Source organism: Acomys minous (genome assembly GCF_964271855.1).
Source record: "Acomys minous genome assembly, chromosome: 16".
NCBI lineage: Eukaryota > Metazoa > Chordata > Mammalia > Rodentia > Muridae > Acomys > Acomys minous.
Genome location: NC_140498.1, coordinates 79,129,069 through 79,151,001, shown reverse-complemented (window position 1 = coordinate 79,151,001; position 21,933 = coordinate 79,129,069). Strand labels below are relative to the sequence as shown.

The 21,933-nt window shown below is 44.4% G+C and overlaps 2 protein-coding genes across 6 annotated transcripts in view; both read left to right on the top strand.

Moving 5' to 3' along the window:
- The window catches only part of TMEM248 (transmembrane protein 248), a 128,496-nt gene that overhangs the window by 62,301 nt on the left and 44,262 nt on the right, over positions 1-21,933 (top strand). The gene's annotated exons all lie outside the window — the stretch shown is intronic.
- Positions 1-21,933, top strand: part of RABGEF1 (RAB guanine nucleotide exchange factor 1) — a 44,146-nt gene that overhangs the window by 5,134 nt on the left and 17,079 nt on the right. For all 5 annotated transcript variants that reach the window (XM_084762558.1, XM_084762561.1, XM_084762557.1 and 2 more), the window contains exons 2-3: positions 11,616-11,801; positions 14,132-14,298. In XM_084762558.1, the coding sequence (XP_084618684.1) occupies positions 11,623-11,801; positions 14,132-14,298 (346 nt within the window). In that variant the 5' untranslated portion in view covers positions 11,616-11,622. The remainder of the gene's footprint in view (positions 1-11,615; positions 11,802-14,131; positions 14,299-21,933) is intronic.

Sequence of the window (21,933 nt, the reverse complement as noted above, 5' to 3'; positions counted from 1 at the left end):
ATGCATTTTGCGTGATGTTTTCATACATGTCTCATATTTTGCTCATAATTTGGGGAACTTTTACATAGGATGTATTTATAATTTTCTATGACCTTTCAAGATAAAAATATATAATGACAGTATTTTATTTTTATAGTTCCTCTATAGTAATGTATAGAATTTTCTAATTTTAGGCATATTGTTTGCTAAAGCAGTTTTTTTTTCTTTAGATGGCACTTTGGAGCACATTTAAAAGATGCTTTTAGAGACTGAGCTCAGAGTGTTTATTAATGGATGAAAATCTCTCTGTATTATGCTATAATTTCCCTGAATAGGCCATATCTCTCATACCACATCTTGTTGCAGGAAGGATTCTTAATGACTTGCACAGACTTGCCCAGCCTGCCACTGGTAGCTTACCAGGCGACATGAGTGGCTGAGCGATTCGGTGGGATCCAGGACCAGCTCTGTCCCAAGTGCCTGGGCTGCAGTCTCAGGCGTCTGTTGAGAGCCACAGGGGTGGCTTTGCTGGTCAGTAGCCAGTTGAGAGAGGAGTATAAGGGTTTAGTGACTTTGAAAGTGAATCAGAGAAACTCCTCAACTTCGTCCTTTAACTTCCAAAGGCTGTTCGGAAAGGCTGTGTGTGCACTCTGTTGTCTTAGCTGAATTACTCCTAGCCTTGTGATCCAAGAGCTTCGATCTTACAGTTCAATAAGGGTCTCTTTTAGATGGTCCAGATAAGATTGTACTGTCGTCAGACCACCCTCAGAACTATTTTGTTTTTCTGGATTTTGCTTTGATTGTGTGCTGTTTTGCTTTGAATAGATCTATTTTGTGTTGTTGGGCAGTCAGAGTCATGTGTGTTATCCTCTGTGTGTGTGTGTGTGTGTGTGTGTGTGTGTGTGTGTGTGTGTAAAAGGCTGACGTGAATGAGATGGGCTGAAAGGATAACAAGCAGGTTTTGTGATATTGGCGTCAGCACAGAGCATTGGCTTTGAGAAGCCCACACAGGGTTTATGTTGAAGGTGGGAACAGATCCACTCCCCTCAGGTACGTAGCCCGTGAGTCACTGTCTGTGCTTTATGTACTGGAAAGTTACTCTTTCAGCAATAATAGTTAGGATTTCTAGAGTGCCAGCGTGGTTGACGTGGCCAGGAGACTGTTCTTTTTTAGAAAATTTATTTATTTATTATAATAAATTATAAAAACTGTTGTGCCTGCAGGCCAGAGCCAGAAGGGGACACCAAATCTCATTATACATGGTTGTGAGGCACCATGTGGTGGCTGGGAATTGAACTCAGGACCTTTTGCAGAACAGCCAGTGCCCTTAACCTCTGAGCCATCTCTCCAGCCCTACAAAGACTTTTCTTTTTTTGGTTTTTCAAGACAGGGTCTCTCTGTGTAGCCTGGGTTGGTCTGGACTCTCTTTGTAGACCAGGCTGGCCTCGAACTCACAGAGACCCTCCTGCCTCTGCCTCCTGAGTGCTGGGATTAAAGGTGTGAGCCACCATGCCCAGCTTCAGGAGACTGTTCTTATGTATCCTTAGTAAACAGTATGTGGTACCATCTTTGCCTAAATATAGTTGTGTAATGTTGTGGTTCCTTAATTGCATTTCCATCAAGCTTTTGACATTGTTTTTTAAGTGTGCCCTGAAGAATTGTTGGACCAGTGACCAAAGTTTTGAGTACAATAAGGATGATGCAAATGAGAATTACAAAAACAGAGACGGATTGAAGTCTAATGAGTAGATTGACTAGAATTCATCTCAGGGCCTGGTGTGCAGTGCAGTGATGCAGTGGTTTCAGACTGTGCATTAAAGAAAAGAGAGACAGAAAAACTCAAAAGTTCTTTATAGATAATGTCGTGAGATACAATGGTTGGCTTCTGTGTAGCACATTAATTATGTTTCAGTCTATGAAGATTTGTTAGCCATTGAGGTTGGAACCTAGTGTGGCAAGTGTGTGGAGTTCGTGGAGGGTTTCAGGTACTGTCCAGTTATGGACGCATCACTTTAATACTATGGAACAGAGTCGGGTGGCAGTGTGCTTTCATGCCCACACGCTAAGCACTTGTCTTCTACAATACTTCACTATGTTGTTACCAGCCCCACAAAACAGAATGTCTGTCAACATGAAATAGCATAGTTGAGCCATATAGATTTTGTATGTTTTGTGGTGCTGGGAGTCAAGCCCAGTACTTTGCACTTTTTAGGCAAGTGCTTAACTCTTTGCTACATCCCCAGACACATGCAACACACACATACTTATTCAAATTTTCTCTCTAATTTATTTTTAAAAATAATTTTATTTATGGGTGTATTTGCCTACATGTATGTTCATGCAATGCCTGAGGAGGCCAGAAGATACTGGATCCTCTGGAGCTGGAGTTACAGGTAGTTCTTTCTTAACAAAATAATTTATTTATTTATTTATTTTTAAAATTTTTGGTTTTTTTCAAGACAGGGTTTCTCTGTGTAGCCTTGGCTGTCCTGGACTCACTTTGTAGACCAGGCTGGCCTCGAACTCACAGCGATCTGCCTCCTGAGTGCTGGGATTACAGGTGTGCGCCACCACGCCTGGCCAAAATAATTTATTTAGTTTTTAATTTATGTGCATTGGTGTGAGGGTGTCGGTTGCCATGTGGGTGCTGGGAATTCCTTTGGAAGACTAGACAGTGCCCTTAATCACCGAGCCATCTCTCCAGCCCCTTACAGGCAGTTCTTACCCGCCATTTGAGCGGTGGGAACAGAACCCTGGTCCTCTGTAAGAGTATCAAGTGCTCTTAACCACTAAGCCATCTCATCAGTTAAAAAATAACTTTATTAGTAGTACGTGTGTGTGCTTGTGGGTTGTGTGGTTGTGGGTTCCAGGAGTTGAACTGAAGTTATCAGACGTGTATTGCAAATGCCTTTACCTGATGACCCAGCTCATTAACCTCTAAGAGCTTCTTATATAGTCTTTGTTTGTTTCCTGACATAGGGTTTTGCTAGCTAGTTCAAGCTGCTCTTGAACTTGCACTTTTCCTGCCTTACCCTCCCAAGTGTTCACTTATAGGCGTGTGTGGCTTTCTTTCCTTTTTCTCTCTCTTTTCTTTTTTCTGAGACAGGGTCTTATGTATCACATCCTCCTACTCATATAGGTGAGGATGACTTTGTGAGCCACCATGTGGTTGCTGGGAATTGAACTCAGGACCTTTGAAAGAGCAGCCGGTGCTCTTAACCTCTGAGCCATCTCTCCAGCCCGTGAGGATGACTTTGAATTCCTGGTCCTCAGCCTCCACTTGGGTACTAATATCAGGCATATGTCAGCATATGTAGTTGATGTGGTCCTGTGGCTGGAGCCCTGGGCATCCTCTAGGCTCGGCAGGCACTCATGAACTGCTCCTTCCCCAGCCCCAAGCTTGGATTTTTATCTTCCTAAGTTTCCCTCTGTCTCCTCCATCAGCATATTCTGGGTTCTCTGCCTTTTGCTGGAGTCATCTCCTCATCACACTATCGGTCATTTTCCAGGATCTAGACCCTTAATGAGAAGTCCTTCAGCAGCTTTCTGTTGCAAACGTGATGGAGCCTTTAAACACTGGTATTTCACAGTTTCTAGCTTTCTAGTTCTTAGTAGGAGGTTGGCACAGGTTTCTATCATACTCAGAAAAGGGCATCTCAGCCTGGAGAGATGGCTTAGCCTTTTTGAGGACTTGGGTTTAGTTCCCAGCACCCACACAGTGGCTTACAACCACCTGTAACCCCAATTCTGAGAGCCTGTTTTCTTCTGACCTCTGTGGGCATCAGGTACATACGTTGTACATATGTACATGCAGACAAAACACCCATATGAATTTAACAAAAATAACTGATAAAGAAAAGGACATCCCCTCCTGCGGTCAGGAGGAGAGATGAGTGGCCTCACACTGTGGTGGTACTTTCTTTGTAGCTGTGGTTTCCACGGTGGTTCCCATTAGCATTGCCTAGGACGTGGATAAACTCCGACTTTGTGACTCAGGAGTCTATGAGAAAAGGTGAAATGGCTAGAGCAGAGCTAAGTCAGATAGACCTGGAAACAGCCCTGCTGTGGTGGAGATGCTTTATGTATTACAAAGTGCTGCTGCTCGGGTGGAGCCAAGTCTGTGTGCTCAGTACTTAGAGAGTAACTGCCATGTGAGTGCTGGCTGCTTCTCCACGAAGAGAGGACAGTAGGCTAGCACATTTGAATGTCCACTGCTTTTCTGGACGAGAGGAAGGCAGTAGGCTAGCACAGCTGGGTTATTGTGAACATGCTCGGATTAGAGCCCCAGCTTTGCTCAGGTGACGGATGTGGCTGAGCAGAGCAGAGGACAGCTGCCTGGAAGTCCTGAGGAATGCTGCTCCGCTGGCTCAGCTCACTCGCTGAATTGTGTCCCGTGAGCTTGATTATCTTTTGGGATTTACTTGGACAGAGTAGTGTTTACATTGTTTTGTAACAGCTAACATGGAAACTCTGACGTTGATTGTTTACATGAAAGATTGCTTTTAGGAGGGATGTGTATCGTGAGGGGGAGCTGGTAAAACCTGTATACAGACTTGAAATGCCATGTCTTTGTGTGATGGTGCCCTCATTACATAAAGGAAGGCTAAACGATAATTCGAGGAGGGGAGGGGATGGGGTTTTGGAAGGGGTGGTGACAGCAGCTTCGCACACCTTTAATCCCAGCACTTGGTAGGCAGAGGCAAGTGAATCTCTTGAGTTCCAGGCCAGCCAGGGTTACACAGAGAAACTCCATCTTGAAAAACCAAAAAAGGAAAATTTAGAGATATAGACTATAGATACAGGAACAAAAATATCTGGTTAATTTATTTGAAAAATAATGTTTGCATGGTAACAAATATCAATACCATTTGTTAATCAGGTGCTGAAAAAATGGCTCAGTGATTAAGAGCGAGTAATGCTGTTACATAGAACCCGTGGCACTCATGTTGGGGCCACACAACTACCTGTAGCTCCAGCTCCCTGGGACCTAATACCCTTTCCTGGCCTCCTTGAGCACCTGCACTCATATGTGCACAGGATGCCCCCCACGCCCACACACATATCACATAGTTAAAAATAAAATCCTTAAAGACCAGTATCAATACCAACAGTTAACTATTGATTGGCAAAAATTAAAGTTTTCTAATGCTGCTTATGAGACTGTGGGAACTCAGTTCCCTTATCCCGTGAGTGGGATGGCAGGCAGACACTACCTTTTCAAAATGTTAGGTGCATGCCCTAGGACTTTCCCCTTGTATTTTGAGAAGGCTGCTGTGAGTTTGCAAAGAACCTGCCCATGTACTTGTCCTGAACAGCTGCCAACCAATCTCAGGCTTTTTATTAGTATTATCTCTCTAGATAATAAAATACCTCACTGTCACATGTAAATCTTATTTTCCACTCTCTTTTTGCCTATCTATTTTGGTCACAGGTGAGGCCTTTTTAAAACTAGATGGACAGTTAAATTTGTGTATTCAAATTTCACTTCCTTCTTGATTTTCTTGTAGCTTCTAGGTATAGAAGTTTCATAAATATGTAATGTTAGTCCTTTCATCCTCTGTCTCTCTTGAAAGTTTTTAAGGTATGATGGTGGACCTCTGTAGTCCCATCAGTGGGAAACTGAATTAGGACTGTAGGCCAGTTTGGGATAATTACATAGTGTGGCAAATTGGGAACTTTGTTCTCTCTTCCTTCTCATTTAAAATAAAAAAGCCAAGCCGGGTGTGGTGGCACATGTCTTTAATCACAGCACACGGGAAGCAGAGGCAGGTGGTTTCGTTGTGAGTTTAAGGCCAGCCTGGTCTACAAAGTGAGTCTAGGACAGCCAAGGCTAACACAGAGAGACCCTGTCTTGAAAAACCAAAAAACCAAAAAACCAAACAAAAACAAAAACAAAAACCCACAAAAAAACAAAGAACAAAAGCCACATGTGCACATCTTGAATCCCAGCAGAGGCAGGTGGATCCCTCTGAGCTCATTAATTATGTGTGTTTGTGCATCCGTGCAGGTGCCCATGGAGCCCAGAAGAGGGCATCGGATCCCCTGAGCAGTTTGCAACCACATATTGTGGTTCTGAGTAACCAAGCTCAGGTCCTCCACAGGAGCAGCAAGCTCATAGCCACTGAGCCTTCTTTCTTTATTTCTTTTTTAAAGATTTATTTATTTATTATGTATATAGTATTCTGCCTGCATGTACACCTGCATGCCAGAAGAGGGCACCAGATCTCTTTATAGTAGGTTATGAGCCACCATGTGGTTGCTGAGAATTGAACTCAGAACCTTTAGAAGAACAGCCAAGTACTCTTAACCTCTGAGCCATTTCTTCAGCTTCCACTGAACCTGCTTTGCAGACTCTTATTTTTACTTTTTGAGACAGGCTTTTGTGTGACCCAGTCCAGCTTGGACCTTGCTATCCTTGAGTTTTGTTTGTGTGGGTATTTTACTTGCATGTCTGTCACAACTTGAATGCAGTGAGGCTAGAAGAGGGCATCATGTCCCCTGGGACTGTAGTTATAGATAGTTGTGAGCTACCATGTGTGTGCTGGGAATCGAACCTAGGCCCTCTGCAAGAGCAGCCAGTGTTCTTAATCACTGAGCCATCTCTCCAGCTTCTTTAACAGGTCTTTTCAGAGCTGGGTGTGGGTGCACATCTTCAATCCCAGCACTAGGGAGGCAGAGGCAGGCAGATCTCTGTGAGGCCAGCCTGGTCTACAAAGTGAGTCCAGGACAGCCAGAGCAACTCTGTCTTGAAAAACCAACCAACCAACCAACCAACCAACCAACGCCCCCCCCCCCCCCCCCCCCGGGTCTTTTGAGTTAATTTGCGAGATGTCAGATTGCTGACCAGTTGTTCAAAACTGCTTATTTTAAACATTTTACCCCTCTTTCCTTTAATGCTATTTTATGTGTTATGGTATATTAGGATTCATTTGAGGGTTTTGTGTTTTTTTTAGTGATTTTTCTGAGTTCATTCTGTTTAACTAATATGCAGGAGAACATTCAGAAAATTAATTTAGAAAATTAAAAACTGTCCTGTTTATTGTTGCTGGTGAAATATGGAATCATTTTTCTGAGTTCTAAAAAGCCTGTCATCTGTAGTAAACTTAGAGATTTTAAAAACCTGTATCATTTTCCTAGTGTTTTATGTGTATTTTATTCAGTGTCATTGTATGTTTTACTAATTACAGCCTTACCATTAAAGCTTTCTTTATTCCTATTTTTATTTTCTGTAGTTTAGGCTGATCTTGAACATGGAATCTTCCTGTCCCAGCCTCCCAAGTGCTAGGAGTATATAAGCGTGTCTACATCAGCTACATAACTTTTTAATTAAAATATTTCCTAGGCGTTTTTACATATTGATAGTACTGTGAGTGAGATATTTTGTACCTCATTACACATCTTGTTATTAAAGCAGTTGTAAAAGTTCCATAGATTTCATGTATATATAGATGGCTTGTTTCTCAAACATGTGTTCATGAAATTTAGTTGTTAAGATTATTTAGCAACCAGACATGGTGACGCACGCCTGTAGTAATCCCAGCACTTGGGGAGGCTTATATAAAAGTGTTTCTTTCTTCAGGGTTTGAGCTATATAGTGTCCATGTTAAACATGATCCACGGAGCTTTTGCTTATTTATGGTAGTGGCCCCAGTTTCTGCCCATTTGTAAAAGTATTCGTTAAATCAGTGAGTAAATACTATAAGAGTATGCATGTGGGCGTGGTGGCTCACACCTGTAATGCCAGCACTCCAGAGGCTTGAGGCAGGAGGATGGCTATAAGTTTGATATCAACATGGGCCCCAGAGTTGGACCGTCTCTCAGAAAACCAAAGCCACAAAAAAGAAGCTGCTAACTGTCATCTGTAGTAGTTTACCTTTCTCTTGGAATGTACAGGAGTGCCACTGGCAGTATAGTGTCAGCGCTTATTTTGGTCATCCAGATAGCTATGAGTGATGCCTCATGCTAGTGGAGTTTTTGTTTGTTTGTTGTGTTTTTGGCAGTGCTGAGGATCTAGTCCTGGGCCTTGAGCAAATTAGGCAAATGCTCTACCACTGAGCTACACCCCCGCCCCATTTGATAGCTTCTCCTTGTTCTGCTCTAATGGCTAAGGGTGTGAATGGCTGCCCGAGTACTGCCTGCTGGAAATGTTAAGGACAGTGAAGGCCTGGACATTTGCCTTGCTTATAAGTAGCAAGTGAGCCTGCTGCAGTTGGTGGAGGCAGGCAGAAGACCTGAGACTCCTGTATTGGGAACAAAGGGACCCACTATTCGGGATATCAGCAGAATAGACTCTATGTCATAGTATCTTTGGCCCTCAAGTCCCGTGCAGGCAGAGTCACAGCTAAGGAGTCCAAGATTAAGGAACCCAGATTTTATGACCTTATTAGTCTATTGACTGTTACAGGGAGGGACATAGTGTACTCATCTAACTGCATGGTAAACAGACTCCCAGTGTTCTAGAAAGAGCACTTTTCTCTCTTTTCTTTTTACATTTTCATTTGCTTTATGTGTATGTTTGTGAATGCACCATACATCATGGTGGAGGTCAGAGGACAGCTTGCTGGGGTTCATTCTCTCTAGGGATTGAACTCAGAATGTCAGGCTTGGCAGCAGGCTCCTTTACCTGCCGAGTCATCCTGTCAGCCCCAGCCTATACAGGGTGGCACTATGTAGCTCTGAATGGCATAGAACATGCTATGTAGACCAGTCTGGCCTCCAGTTCAGAGATTTGCCTGCTTCTGTCTCCCAAGTGCTGAAAGTAAAGGTGTGTGCTAGCATACCTGGCAAATAAATATATATTAAAAAAAAAAGGTGGACAGCAATTGAAGAAAGTTGTCTACACAACTTTAACCTCTGGTTTCCACACATATGCACATACATTTGTACCTATCCACACATTCATATGATCGCATGCATACACCATACACATACAAAATAGATAAAACCCCCACCCTACCAGTGGATGTGCCAGAGAATGCACTGAGACTTCAGACCTTCAGATATTTTCTGGGGCCACTTCATCTTGCCTCTGTATACACACATTCTGCCCCTTGGAACCAAAGCCCTACAGACCAGAGGTTTGAGCACAGTCTCACCCTTTGGCTGAGTAAGGTATGCAGACACAAGGCAAATCTTAGAAGGAAGTCAGGCATAATGTGAAACCAGAAGCAGATCACAGATATGGGTGGATGCCGAGAAGACATCTCACCAGTCCCCCTTTTTGGAGGCAGGGTCTCTCACCGAACTTTGAGCTCAATGTTTTGGCTAGCCTGACTGGCTAGCAAGCCCAGGGATCTCCCTGACTCTGTGCCCAAGCACTAAAGCTATAGGTGCATATTTCCATTTCCAGCTTCTAGGTTGATGCTGGGGGTTAAACTCAGGTCCTCACGGCTATGCAACAGTTACTGTCTCTACTAAGCCATCCTCCCAGCCCCGTTTTTAGTCAATCTTTACAGTTGTTTTTGGATATTGCCTTTATTGTGCTATAAGTGTTCCATCATTTTAACAAAACACATGATATAAGAATTTATAAGAAGTAAAGGTAGATGTCATGACCGGCAGCAACATGATCCTCAAAGAGGTGAGAATGTAAACTTGGTTCAGGTTGACTTAGTCATTGAGGCTGTACCAACCTTTGGGAGTCTGATGCTAGGTAGTTTATTGCCAGCAAAACCTTTCCTGGTCTAATGCAATTCCTGGTGCACAAGAAGGCATAATTATAGTGAAACTCACCTCAAAGTACATCTCATTTCTTCGAAGAAGATAGGTTCTAGAGATAGGCTACCTGTATTAGCTTAAGGGCCTAGGGACCCCGGTAGACTTTGTCATATATTTAGCGTGAGCTATTAGCTATCTCTGGTCCTGGTTGTAGGAATGTGGTGGAGCCACTGCCTATACAGATAATGTAAGGTTCATTTAGACTGTTAGCCACCTCTGGACCTCGTTGTGGGAGCTTGATAGGGCCTGGTCCTATAGATAATATAGATCAGTCACCAGGCTATTAATTTACCTCCAAGTTCCAGCCTTGTAGATGGAAAAACAGGTTATATGTAACAGACAGGTTGTCTCTGGTGGCTATACCTCTGCATTTGTACTGAGAATGCAGAAGGGTTCTGATTTCTCTACATTCACATTAACACCTCCGATCTATGGGGGTGTGCTTAAGGGGGCTTTCCTACCAGTGTGAAGCAGTGTCTTATTGTGGTTTTGATTTATTCCAATAGTTTCTCTCATGTGTTTTCTATTTAAGTATTTATTTCAAGTTAAGGTTTTACTCTGTAAAACGGTCTACGTGGACCTAGAACTCGCACTCGTTCTGCCTCAGATTGATGGAATTACAGACATATGCCAGTATGCTTGGTCTTTGTTAGTCATTGTTTGTTTGCTTGAGACAGTCTTACTGTGCATTCGTAGGGGGCCTAGCACTCAAAGAGATCCATCTGCTTCTGTCTTCCAAATGGTAGGATTAAAGGCATGCACCACCACACCCAGCTTATTGGCCATATAAAAAGTATGTTTTATTAATTTCGTTTGTGTGTTAGCATGAGCCACCACACACATGAAAAGGCCAATGGACAACTTTTAGGATTTGCTTTTCTATCTACCTACCATGTAGGTCCGGGAGATCAAACTGAAGTTATCAGCCATGGTGGCCGAAATCTTTAGATTCCTATAAGCCAGGTGGGCTTGGAACTTGCAGTCCTCCTGCCTCAGATTGATGGAATTACAGGCATATGTCAACATGCCTGGTCTTTGTTAGTCATCTTTGTTTGAGACACAGTCTTACTGTATATTCCTAGGTGGCCAAGCCATCTTCTCAGCTTCCACCACCCCCTTTCTGGTGTGTTTCTTGAGACAGGGCCTTGCTGTCTGTTGGACTTTTTATTTCTCCTTTGGAGAGCTGCCTATTCCACCCCCCCCCCCCCACTCCTTTCCTACCTTGTTGCTGGGTTGCCAGTGTTCTTCATATATTCTAGGGTTTACCTTTTCGGTAGAGGTTGGAAATGTCTTCTCCCATTCCATAGATGGCCTCTTTACTCTGCTGATTGCTTTGTTTGTTTTGCAAAGCTTTCAAATTTGCTGTAGTCCCATTTGTCTGTCTGTCTGTCTGTTTGTTTGTTTGTTTAGTTTTTTGAGACAGGGTCTCTCTGTGTAGCCTTGGCTGTTCTAGACTCAATTTGTAGACCAGGCTAGCCTCGAACTCGCAGCGATCCACCAGCCTCTGCCTCCCGAGTGCTGGGACTAAAGGCGTGAGCCACCACGCCTGGCCCCCATTTGTCTGTTTTTGTTGCTTCTATTTATTACCCGTGCTTTTGGTGTCTTGAAGTCCTTGCCAGTGTCAGGAAGCTTTTCCTCTAGGAGTTTAGAGCTCTATGCTTAGGTCTTTAATCCAGTATTAGTCTCTCAAGGTGCTCTGTGTATTTCAGGCTTCAGATTGAAGCCTTTCTTTACCATGACTCTGCTTGAACTTGCTGTGTTCAACTTTGGATTTTGTACTTTCTTCTCTCCGTCTCTTCTTCCTTTCTGCCCTTATGGTTTGAAGATCTTGGACATTTATAGTTTGCTTCATAAGTGTTGTATTTTAGTAGCGTGGTACTGAATTAATTTTCAGTGCTTTCTCACTCCTTGATTATCAGGAAGAAGATGAGCCTGAAGTCCGAACGCCGGGGAATTCATGTGGATCAGTCTGAGCTCCTGTGCAAGAAAGGATGTGGTTACTATGGCAACCCTGCCTGGCAGGGTTTCTGCTCCAAGTGCTGGAGGGAGGAGTACCACAAGGCCCGGCAGAAGCAGATCCAAGAGGACTGGGAGCTGGCAGAACGGTAAAAGGGCCTCACTGGCTATGTGGAGTGGGGTGTGGCTCCCAGTGACACAACAGATACACAGTCCTGCCATTGCCCAGGCATGCTTATCTCTTGTTGAGAACTTTATCAGCAGGTCAGCTCGCCACAGGAGGATTCTGTCTTACTTCTCAACAGCACTTAATGAATCACTTTTAGTGATTTCTTCATTTTGTGTTTGTTTAGTTTATATCTGAGTCTGTTGTTCTTACCTCTTTTGAAGGCAAGCATACTTTGTGTTTGTTTATCTTACTTTTTTTTTTTTTTGAGACAGGGTTTCTCTGTGTAGCCTTGGCTGTCCTGGAACCCACTCTGTAGACCAGGCTGACCTCGAACTTAAGCATTCATCTGTCTCTGCCTTGGGAGTGCTGGGATTAAAGGCGAGCGCTGCCACCACCACCTGGCCCTACTTGTTTTATATTTGAGTGTGCTGTCCTTACCTCTTTGGAAGGCAAGCATACTTTATGGTGAAGATGAAATGAGGTCATACATGCGGTATGCCACACACAGGGTTTGGCCAGTGCCTCTCCGGTATTGCTTTCCTCATTCTTTTGGCATGCCCAGCCTGGCAAGAGTGTAGCACAGTAGCCAGCACTGATTAGTTAGTATACGTGGTCCTTGCATTGAGGACATTTAATTTTTCCTTTAAAAGTGGGTTAGTCCAAAGTATTTGTATCATGTCCAAATAGAAGTATGACAGCAATTGAAAGGCAGAAGCGCTGGTGAGTGCAGGGGTCTGGCAAATGCCAGGAGTAGAGCTGATCATTTGCCATGGCATCTTGCAGTCTGTGATGCTCTCTCAGTAGAAGGGCCAAACCAGACGTTAGCTTTTGCTGCTTTTCCATGGCTAGGTACCTGGTATTTGTTGAGTAACTGCGCTTGCATTGCTCACATTCACATCTGTGGTGAGCTCAGATTGTGGCATGTGCCCTAAATGCTGAGCCATCTCTCTACCCCTTAAGTTTTTCTCTAGCTCCTGCAATTAAGTGCTAAAGTACAGATACAAATGTGGTAACTTCTTGGATTTGTAGTCTTTCTGGGTTCTCTGCCGCACAGTGAATCCAGAGTGAGCCAGAGGTTCTCTCCTTCTGCCATATGGGCTTTGGGGATTGAGTTCAGGTCACCAGGCTTGGTGGCAAGTGCCTTTACATCTTGCTGGCTCTTTAATGATATTTTGAGGCAGGCTCTTTCTCTGTGTCCTAACCCTGACTGTGCCTTCACTGCATCATCAAGGATAACCTTGGACTTTGGATACTTCTGCTGTTACCTTCCCAGCGCTGGGGGTGCAGGTGTGGGCCGCCATGTACGCAGTGCTGGGAACTGAACTCAGGGCTTTGAGAGTGCTGTGTAAACAGTCTGTCATCTGGGCTGCATCCGAAGCCTTACACTTTTTAGATTCCATTTCTTTCTATACTTTTTAAGATTTATTTTTATGTGTATGGGTGCCTGCATGTGTGTCAGTGCACCACATATGTTCAGTGCCTGAGGAGACCAGAAGACGCTGTCAGATCTCCTAGAGCTGGAGTTTTAGGAGGTTGTGAGCTGCCATGTGGGTGCTGGGAGCCACACCTAGATCCTTTATAAGAGCAGCAATCTGCCCAGCTCCTACACTGAATTACTGTATGTGTGAGTGTGCAAATGCCGCAGGACTTGTATGGAGGGCGGGTGACAGTGCGTGGGGTCAGTTCTCCTTACACCCTTTGAGCTCCTAGGTTCAAACAAGTGCCTTTAACACACCAAGCCATCTTGTCAGCCCTCCTTAGCCTCATTTCTTCCTTCCCTTTCTTTCTTTTGTTTTTTTTGGTTTTTCAAGACAAGGTTTCTCTGTGTAGCCTTGGCTATCCTAGAGACGCTTTGTAGATCAGGCTGGCCTCAAACTCACATCGATCTGCCTCCCTCTGCCTCCTGAGTGCTGAGATTAAAGGCATGTGCCACCATGCCTGGCTCAACCTTGATGCTTAATATGGTAATTTGAGACAGTGTCTTAGTCTGTAACCCAGGCTGCCCTCAAACTCTGTGATATTCCTGCCTTGGCCTCCCAAATGTTGAGATTATAGGTGTAGTAAACATGTATATTTGTTTTTTGTTTTTAAATTTTGAGGTACTAGGGATTAAACCCCTGCATTGAAGGCTTCAACAGGTATAGACATTCATCTTAAAGTTATGTACCCAAGACCTCAGACCCACTTGGTATAGTTAGTTAGTTTATAAAGTTTTCACAGCTCGTTCTCAGTCATTGAACAAGAACTTTTAGACCCTAGGAAAGCCTGGAGAGGATGCATATTGTTCACAGCCCTCTCTCTGAATTTCAGACTTCAGCGGGAAGAGGAAGAGGCCTTTGCTAGCAGCCAGAGCAGCCAAGGAGCCCAGTCCCTCACGTTCTCCAAGTTTGAGGAAAAGAAAACCAATGAGAAGACCCGCAAGGTCACCACAGTGAAGAAGTTCTTCAGCGCCTCTTCCAGGGTTGGATCCAAGAAGGGTAATTTCCTCTTTTCTTCTTCCATGCCATAGCAAGCTGCCGACTAGGTCTAGGGGCAGGTGGGTCAGCCTAAGAGAACTCTACTCCACTTTAACATGGAAGTCAAGTTTGATGGCCAGACAATACATGAAAGTAATACTCTCTTTGACTGAGAGGTACTGTCTGCTGGTTTAAAGAAGCTGTTTATTCCACAGGAGAACTAAAGAAAATTGAAATGTGTAATTTTGTTTATAAGACTCCATTCTCATCCAAACTACTTATCATTAGCTACTGAATGTTTTTGGTTTGTACTTTCTGTGCCTTTATTTTTCTGATCCTTGTTTGTTTTCCTTGTGTCATACACACTCTGTCCATAACTTGTTAGAAGTGGCTGTTTCTGAACTTGAAAGTTAACCTCAGAGACTCTGTTTCTTTCTTTCTTCTTCTTCTTCTTTTTTTTTTTTTTTAAAGATTTATTATGTATACAGTGTTCTGCCTGCATGTACACCTGCAGGCTAGAGGAAGGCACCAGATCTCATTACAGATGGTTGTGAGCCACTATGTGGTTGCTGGGAATTGAACTCAGGACCTTTGGAAGAGCAGCCAGTGCTCTTAACCTCTGAGCCATCTCTCCAGCCTTTTTTTTTTTTTTTTTTTTTTTTTGGTTTTTCGAGACAGGGTCTCTCTGTGTTAGCCTTGGCTGTCCTGGACTTGCTTTGTAGACCAGGCTGGCCTCGAGCTCACAGTGATCCACCTGCTTCTGCCTCCCCAGTGCTGGGATTAAAGGCGTGCACCACCACCACCCGGCTTTTTTTTTTTTTTTTAAGATTTATTTATTTATTATCATGTGTACAGTGCTCTGCCTGCATGTACATCTGCAGGCCAGAAGAGGACATCAGATCACATTACAGATGGTTGTGAGCCACCAGGTGGTTGCTGGGAATTGAACTCAGGACCTTTGGAAGAGCAGCCCGTGCTCTTAACCACTGAGCCATCTCTCCAGCCCTGACTTTCTCTTTCAAAGCTTATTTCCTGTACTATTAGGAAACAGACAAACAGGAAAAAGCTCAGTTGAGGCTCTTGAGTAACTCATATTAAGTATTTTCTTGTGGATGGATTTGTATTCATACATCTATTTAAATGTATGGATGTTTTGTTTGCTTATATGTGTATGCAACACTATTTGCCTGGTGCCCTCAGAGGCCAGAAATGGGTGTAGGATGCCTTGGAACAGATGGTTGTGAGGTGTCATGTGGGTTCTGGGAATTAGACTTGGGTTTTCTGGAAGAGCAGTCTATGATCTTGAACAGTAAGCCATCTCTTCAGCTCCTCATTCATCTGGTGTGTGTGTGTGTGTGTGTGTGTGTGTGTGTGTGTAGGCCAGAGATTGACATTTGTTTTTCAAGACAGGGTTTCTCTGTGTAGCCTTGGCTGTCCTGGACTCGTATGGTAGACCAGGCTGGCCTGGAACTCACAGGGATCCACCTGCCTCTAAAGGCATGCTCCCAGGTGCCCGCCCCCCCCCCCCCCCCCCCCCGAGATTGACATTTTTGTATCTTCAGTAGTTCTCCAGCATATTTTTTGAGGAACAGCCTCGTAGACCTCCCATTTAGCAGCACTGGCTGAAGGGGCCTTCTTGTCTCTGAACCCCAGGCCCGGGATTTCAGGCTTGTGCCACCATGTCCAGCTTTTGTGTGAATTCTGAGTGTTGAACTGAGGTCCCCATGTTGTGCAGCAAAGCACTTTACCAACTGAGCATTCTCCAAAGCTCCTTTATCTCCTTTTTCCCCCCTCATTAAAAAATGTGTTTAGGCCAAGCAGTGGTGGTGCATGCTTCCCAACACTTGGGAGGCAGAGGCAGTTCAGGGCCAGCCTGGTCTACAGAGCGAGTTCCAGGACTGCCAGGGCTACACAGAGAGACCTTGTCTTGGGGAAAAAAAAATCTTTCTAAATATTACGTGTATCTGTCTTTGTATGTGAGTGCAAGTGCTCGGAGAGACAGGAGGAATGGGATCCTCTCGGAGCTGGAGTTATAGGCAGTTGTGAGTTGTCTGGTGTGGGCGCTGGCAGCTGAACTCAGGTCTTCCGGAAGAGGGGTGTGTGCTGGGGAGGAGCGAAGACCTTGAAGAACCTTTTGATAAAGGGTCTCTCTGTGTAGCCTTGGCTGTCCTGGACTCACTTTGTAGACCAGGCTGGCCTCGAACTCACAGTGATCCGCCTGCCTCTGCCTCCCAAGTGCTGGGATTAAAGGTGTGTGCCACCATGCCTAGAGCCTTGTCCTTTCTTTTTTAGTTTTGTTTTATTTTTTGATTTTTTGAGGCAGCATTTCTCTGTGTAGCCTTGGCTGTCCTGGACTTGCTTTGTAGACCAGGCTGGCCTAGAACTCACATTGATCCTTCTGACTCCTGAGTGCTGGGATGAAAGGCCACCACACTGGTGCCTCCTCCTTTCTTGAGGACACTCAGCTGGCACTCAGGGCATTTTCACCTTGGAGTCTAGAGCAGTGGTCAACTTTGTTATTCTGTGACTTTATTTTACTTCCTTAATGCGTGGAGCCTTTGCCCTTCTTAGTTTATATTGTAAGAAAAAAATGTTTTTAATTCAAAAGAGAGACAGGTTTAGCTTTGCACCAGCACAGTGGCCCAGTTAGTAAAGGCACTTCCTTCCAAGCCTGATGACTGGAGTTTGCATGGCCCCCAGCGCCCAAATAGTTGAAGGAAAAACTGAATCTCCAATATTGTCTTCAACATGTACACACTGTAAGTGTGTCCATGCATATTCACACACTAACCAAATGGCTAAGTAAATGTAATTAAACTTTTTAAAAAGATACTTGGCCTTGTCTTCTATCTCTTGAGTGTTAGAAGGTCATTCTGTTAACATTTAGGAATTCTGTAGCTTTCCTAGCATGCCAGTACACATTTCCAAAGTGCTGGCAAGGGGTGATTAATGTTCCCATGGGCTAGCTCTCATCTGTCAGTTACCCTTTGGTTTGTATCTTTCATCCACCTCTGCAGTGCTAGGGATTAAACCTAGGGTCTCCTGAGGGCTAGGCAAGGGCTCTACCAGCACCAGCTGTGTCCTCAGTCCTTGGGTTTCCAGATAGGGTCAAGTGTAGAGCCCCAGGCTGGCCTTGTACCCACTGTGTAGTTCACCTCAAATTTGGAATCTTCCTGCCCTCATCTCCTGGAGTAAGAGGCATTATCCCTATGCCCGCCTTCTTCACCTCTTCAGAGTTAGGAGCTCGACTTTTAAAAATTGTAGCTGTTTTGTATGTAGAAAACTTCTGAGGGTGAGGAGCTCAAAGTATTTACAAACCCTTCATTTCTAAGTGAGGGAGCTGTTGGCTGTTGCTTCACAGGCGACGCAGTTTGCAGGGCGGGCTTTCCCTTTCCTCCTGCTTGCTCGATGGGCCTTTGTGTGAGGACACTCAGCTGGCACTCAGGGCGTTTTCACCTTGGAGTCTAGAGCAGTAGTCAACTTTGTTATTCTGTGACTTTTTTTACTTCCTTAATTCGTGGAGCCTTTGCCCTTCTTAGTTTCTTTATATTAGCAGCACAAAAGAAAGCTCAAGAGCCCAGGAGCTTGGTTGCAAACAAAGCACAGTCTTCCAAGGGATTTGAAGAATTTGTGTGTGTGCATTTGTGTGGGTGTTATGGAAATGCTGGGTTAGCACTGGGTACCTTCCCTCACTATTCTCTGTCTTACTATGAGACAGGGCATCTCAGTGAACCTGGGGCTCACTAATTGGGCAAGCTGACTGCCTGTGAGCTCCATTATCTGCCACCCCTTTGCTGGGATTACATGACCACCTGGCTTTTTTTTTAAGACAGGGTTTCTCTGTGTAACAGCCCTGACTTTTCCTGGACTCTGTTTGTAGACCAGGCTGGCCTTTAACTCACAGCGATCCGCCTGTCTCTGCCTCCTCAGTGCTGGGATTAAAGGTGTGTACCACCACCACCCGGCTTCTTTGGCTTTTTAAACTGTTATTATCACTATTATTTATGTGTGTGAGTGTGTGCGTGTAAGTACCATGCACACAGAGCCCAGGAGAGGGCATCGGGTCTACTGGAGCTGAAGTTACATGGGCGCTGAGAACGAAACGAGTCTTCTGAAGGAGCCGCATGTACTCTTAGCCACTAATCCATCTTTTGAGCCCCTCCTGGGCTGACTTGGGTAGACATAAACAGATGCTGAGGTAATAGCAGGGTGGTACAGCGTAGTTACGAAGAGCTTGCCTGAGCTGGAGATTGCAGGTTGTTTTCAAATTCCAGCTCTTCTTTTACTAGCCTGTGGCTTTGGACAGGTTAGTGATAAGTTCTCTTAAGATTCATATTTAAGGAGGTAATGTCACCTCCTTATGAAATTAAGACTGGGTGAGTGATGTAATGTCCTCACGTCTCAGCTGCTTTGTGTGTCAGTTGTAGGAACACCGCCTGGCTCATGTAGGACTGCCCAGCAGTCTCTCTGGTAGACGCACTCACCCCACAGTAGCGCCCACTGTAAGCCATTACCATTATTATCTTGTCACATGGACTGGGTGTTCTGTTTCTGGTGTTGAGCATTCTAGAAATTTTAGTTTGGTCATATTGATCCATGGTATTGCTCAAGTACCATGATTTTTTTAAGTGTTTTATTTTACACACACACACACACACACACACACACACACACACACACACACACACACACACACGAGAGAGAGAGAGAGAGAGAGAGAGAGAGACAGACAGACAGACAGACAGACAGAGGGACAGAGAAAGACACAGAGACACACACACACAGAGAATCGGAGAAAATTGGAGAGAATGAATGTGTGTGTAGGCCTTAGTGAGTGTGTGAGGGTAGACGACAAGGTATGAGAGTAGTGTTTTTGTTTGTTTGTTTGTTTGTTTTAAGATTTATTTATTTATTATGTATATAGTGCCCTGCCTGCTTGTACCCCTGCACACCAGAAGAGGGCCTCAGATCACATTATAGATGGTTGTGAGCCACCATGTGGTTGCTGGGAATTGAACTCAGGACCTTTGGAAGAGCAGCCAGTGCTCTTAACTGCTGAGCCATGTCTCCAGCCCCAGGAGTAGTATTTTTTTCTTTCATGTGTGGCCTCTGGGACTCAAACTCATGTTGTCAGTAATGGCAGCAAGTTCCTTTACCTGCTGAGCCATCTGCCTGCTCAGATACTGTGTTCTTTTTCATCTTTTACTGCTTGCTTTGTCAGTCACTCAGGAGGATCGAACCCTGCAGCTGTGCACTTGTCTTGTACTGCTTACTTTTGTTTTTGCTTTTTGCGTTTTGAAGCTGTGGTGAAGCTGTCTGTATTTCGGGTTGCTGTGTGTTGGAGACTGGCCTCTTTGTTGTGGAATGCCCTTCTTTGTGGTTGAGTGAGCTCTTTTTGATGTTTGACCCCTACAGTGTCTCCACTCAGCTTTTTGTTGCTGTGACGTGGGGACTCACTCTGGAGCCCAGGCTGGCCTGGAACTCACATTCTCCGTGCCTCAGCCTCCCGAGCATTGGGATTTCTCTGCAGCTTCCATGTCCAGCTTGACACGTGGGTTTTAACTTTGACAATTATTACTAAATTGCCCCCTTCAAAGTTCTGCCACTTGCATCCCACCTGCATAGCATAAGAGGTGGTTGCATTCTTGTCGCGATCAAATTTCACATTTTGTCTTAGTTAGGGTTTGAAAAGGCACTATGATGAAGGCAACTGTTAAAAAGTGTTTAATTATGGGCTTGCTTATAGTTTCAGACTTTGTCCATTATCCTCATGGTGGGGAACATGGCGGCACGCAGGCAGACTGACACGCTTATTCCAATACCACACCTTCTAGGCCTTCTAACCCTTTCCAAGAGTTCACCAACTGAGGACTAATGCACGTACACGAAACAGCGGGGCCATTCTTATTCAGACTACCATAGATTTTTATGATTTTGTTGATTCTACTACATTGACTTTTTAACTACTTCATTATTACTAAATTGCTTATTTAACTTTTTTTTTAAGATTATTTATTGTGTGTGCAATACTCTGCCTGCATTACACCTGCAGGCCAGAAGAGGGCATCAGATCACATTATAGATGGTTGTGAGCCACCATGTGGTTGCTGGGAACTGAACTCAGGACCTCTGGAAGATCAGTCAGTGCTCTTAACCTCTGAGCCATCTCTCCAGCCCCTTATTTAACTTTTTGAATGGCATCTTCTTGTACTTTAATTTGTGTATTTGTCATGCATGAAGTACCCATCTTCCCTGTTAAGATTCAGTCTTGGAATTGGAGAGATGGCTCAGTGCTCACATGGTGGTCCACAGCTGCCTATAATGTGCTCTGATGCTCTCTTCTGTTATGCAGATGTACATGCAGACAAAGCACTCATGTGCATAAAATATACAAATAACTGTTGTCTGTCTGTCTGTCTGTCTATCTAGTGAGGGGTGAGGTATGCCCCCATGTGTGGAAGTCAGAGCTTTTCTCCTAAGTAGTGTGAGCTAAGCATGGTGGCCCATGTCTTTATTCTCAGAATTTAGGAGGAAGAGGCAGCTGGGTCTCTGTGAGTCCATGGCCAGCCTGGCCTACTCACTGAATTTCAGGTCAGCCACGGCTACGTAGTGAGGCCCTGTCTGAAAAACAGACAAGTAAAAGTGTAAAGTTGGCCAATTTTAATACCTTTTGGTTTCTTTTTCTTGTGGGGCATGGTGCTAAACCCTTGCAGTCCCAGCACTTAGGAAGCTGAGGCAGGAGGATCCTGTCTCAAAAGGAAAAAACAAACAAAACATTGTTCTGTGTGTGTGTGTGTGTGTGTGTGTGTGTGTATGGGGGGTGGGAATCTTGCTGGTGTCAAACGCACTGTGTAATCAGGCTGACCTAGAACTTGATCCTCCTGCCTCAGCCTCTTGAGTGCTAGACTTACAGGCATGAGCCATTGCACCCAGCTTGGGTGCATTTTCACTGTGAGCAGTGTGACTTGTAAACTGAATGGTGGAGCAGTAAGTTGACCCTTGTACTGTTGGCAGGTGGAGTGTGATTTGAAAGGTTCTCCAATGTCATGTGTCACCTGGTATCTTTGTGCTACCATTGGTCGTTATGTTTGCTGGTGACATTTTGACAGACTCAGGTGATGGATGGTCAAGAAAGCTGTTGAAGAAAGGATGCATTTCAGTATTAGAGATTAATGATATAGATCAAAGCATTGTATTTTGACTAAAAGAATCCTAATGAACAGCTTCTATTGAGTATCTTTTACTTGCTTTCTGTTAGCTTAAAACACTTAAAAATATATTGGTTGGGTATGTGGCTGTGGAGATAACATTATGCCTTTGTGGGTTTTTTCCTTCTACCTTTATGTGGGCTCTAGAGATAAATCCAGGCCTGCATGGCAAGCATTTCCCCCTGTTGAGCCATCTTACTGGGCCAAGGTCCGTTGTTTTTAGTTTTTTCATTTTCTCTATTTGATGGGTGTGGCACTGGTACTTTTCCATTGCACTCAGTGGTCATCTCTGTGGAAGCTCTGACTTCAGGGCGTGCTGGGCCCCTTCTCATGTTGCCGTCTAATAGAGCATCCTGCCTCCTTGCAGCTTTAACTCACCTTAACGCAGATGTTAGGTTGTAGCACAAATGTGAGAGTTTTTGTTATTACTTGATATGCTTACTTCTAC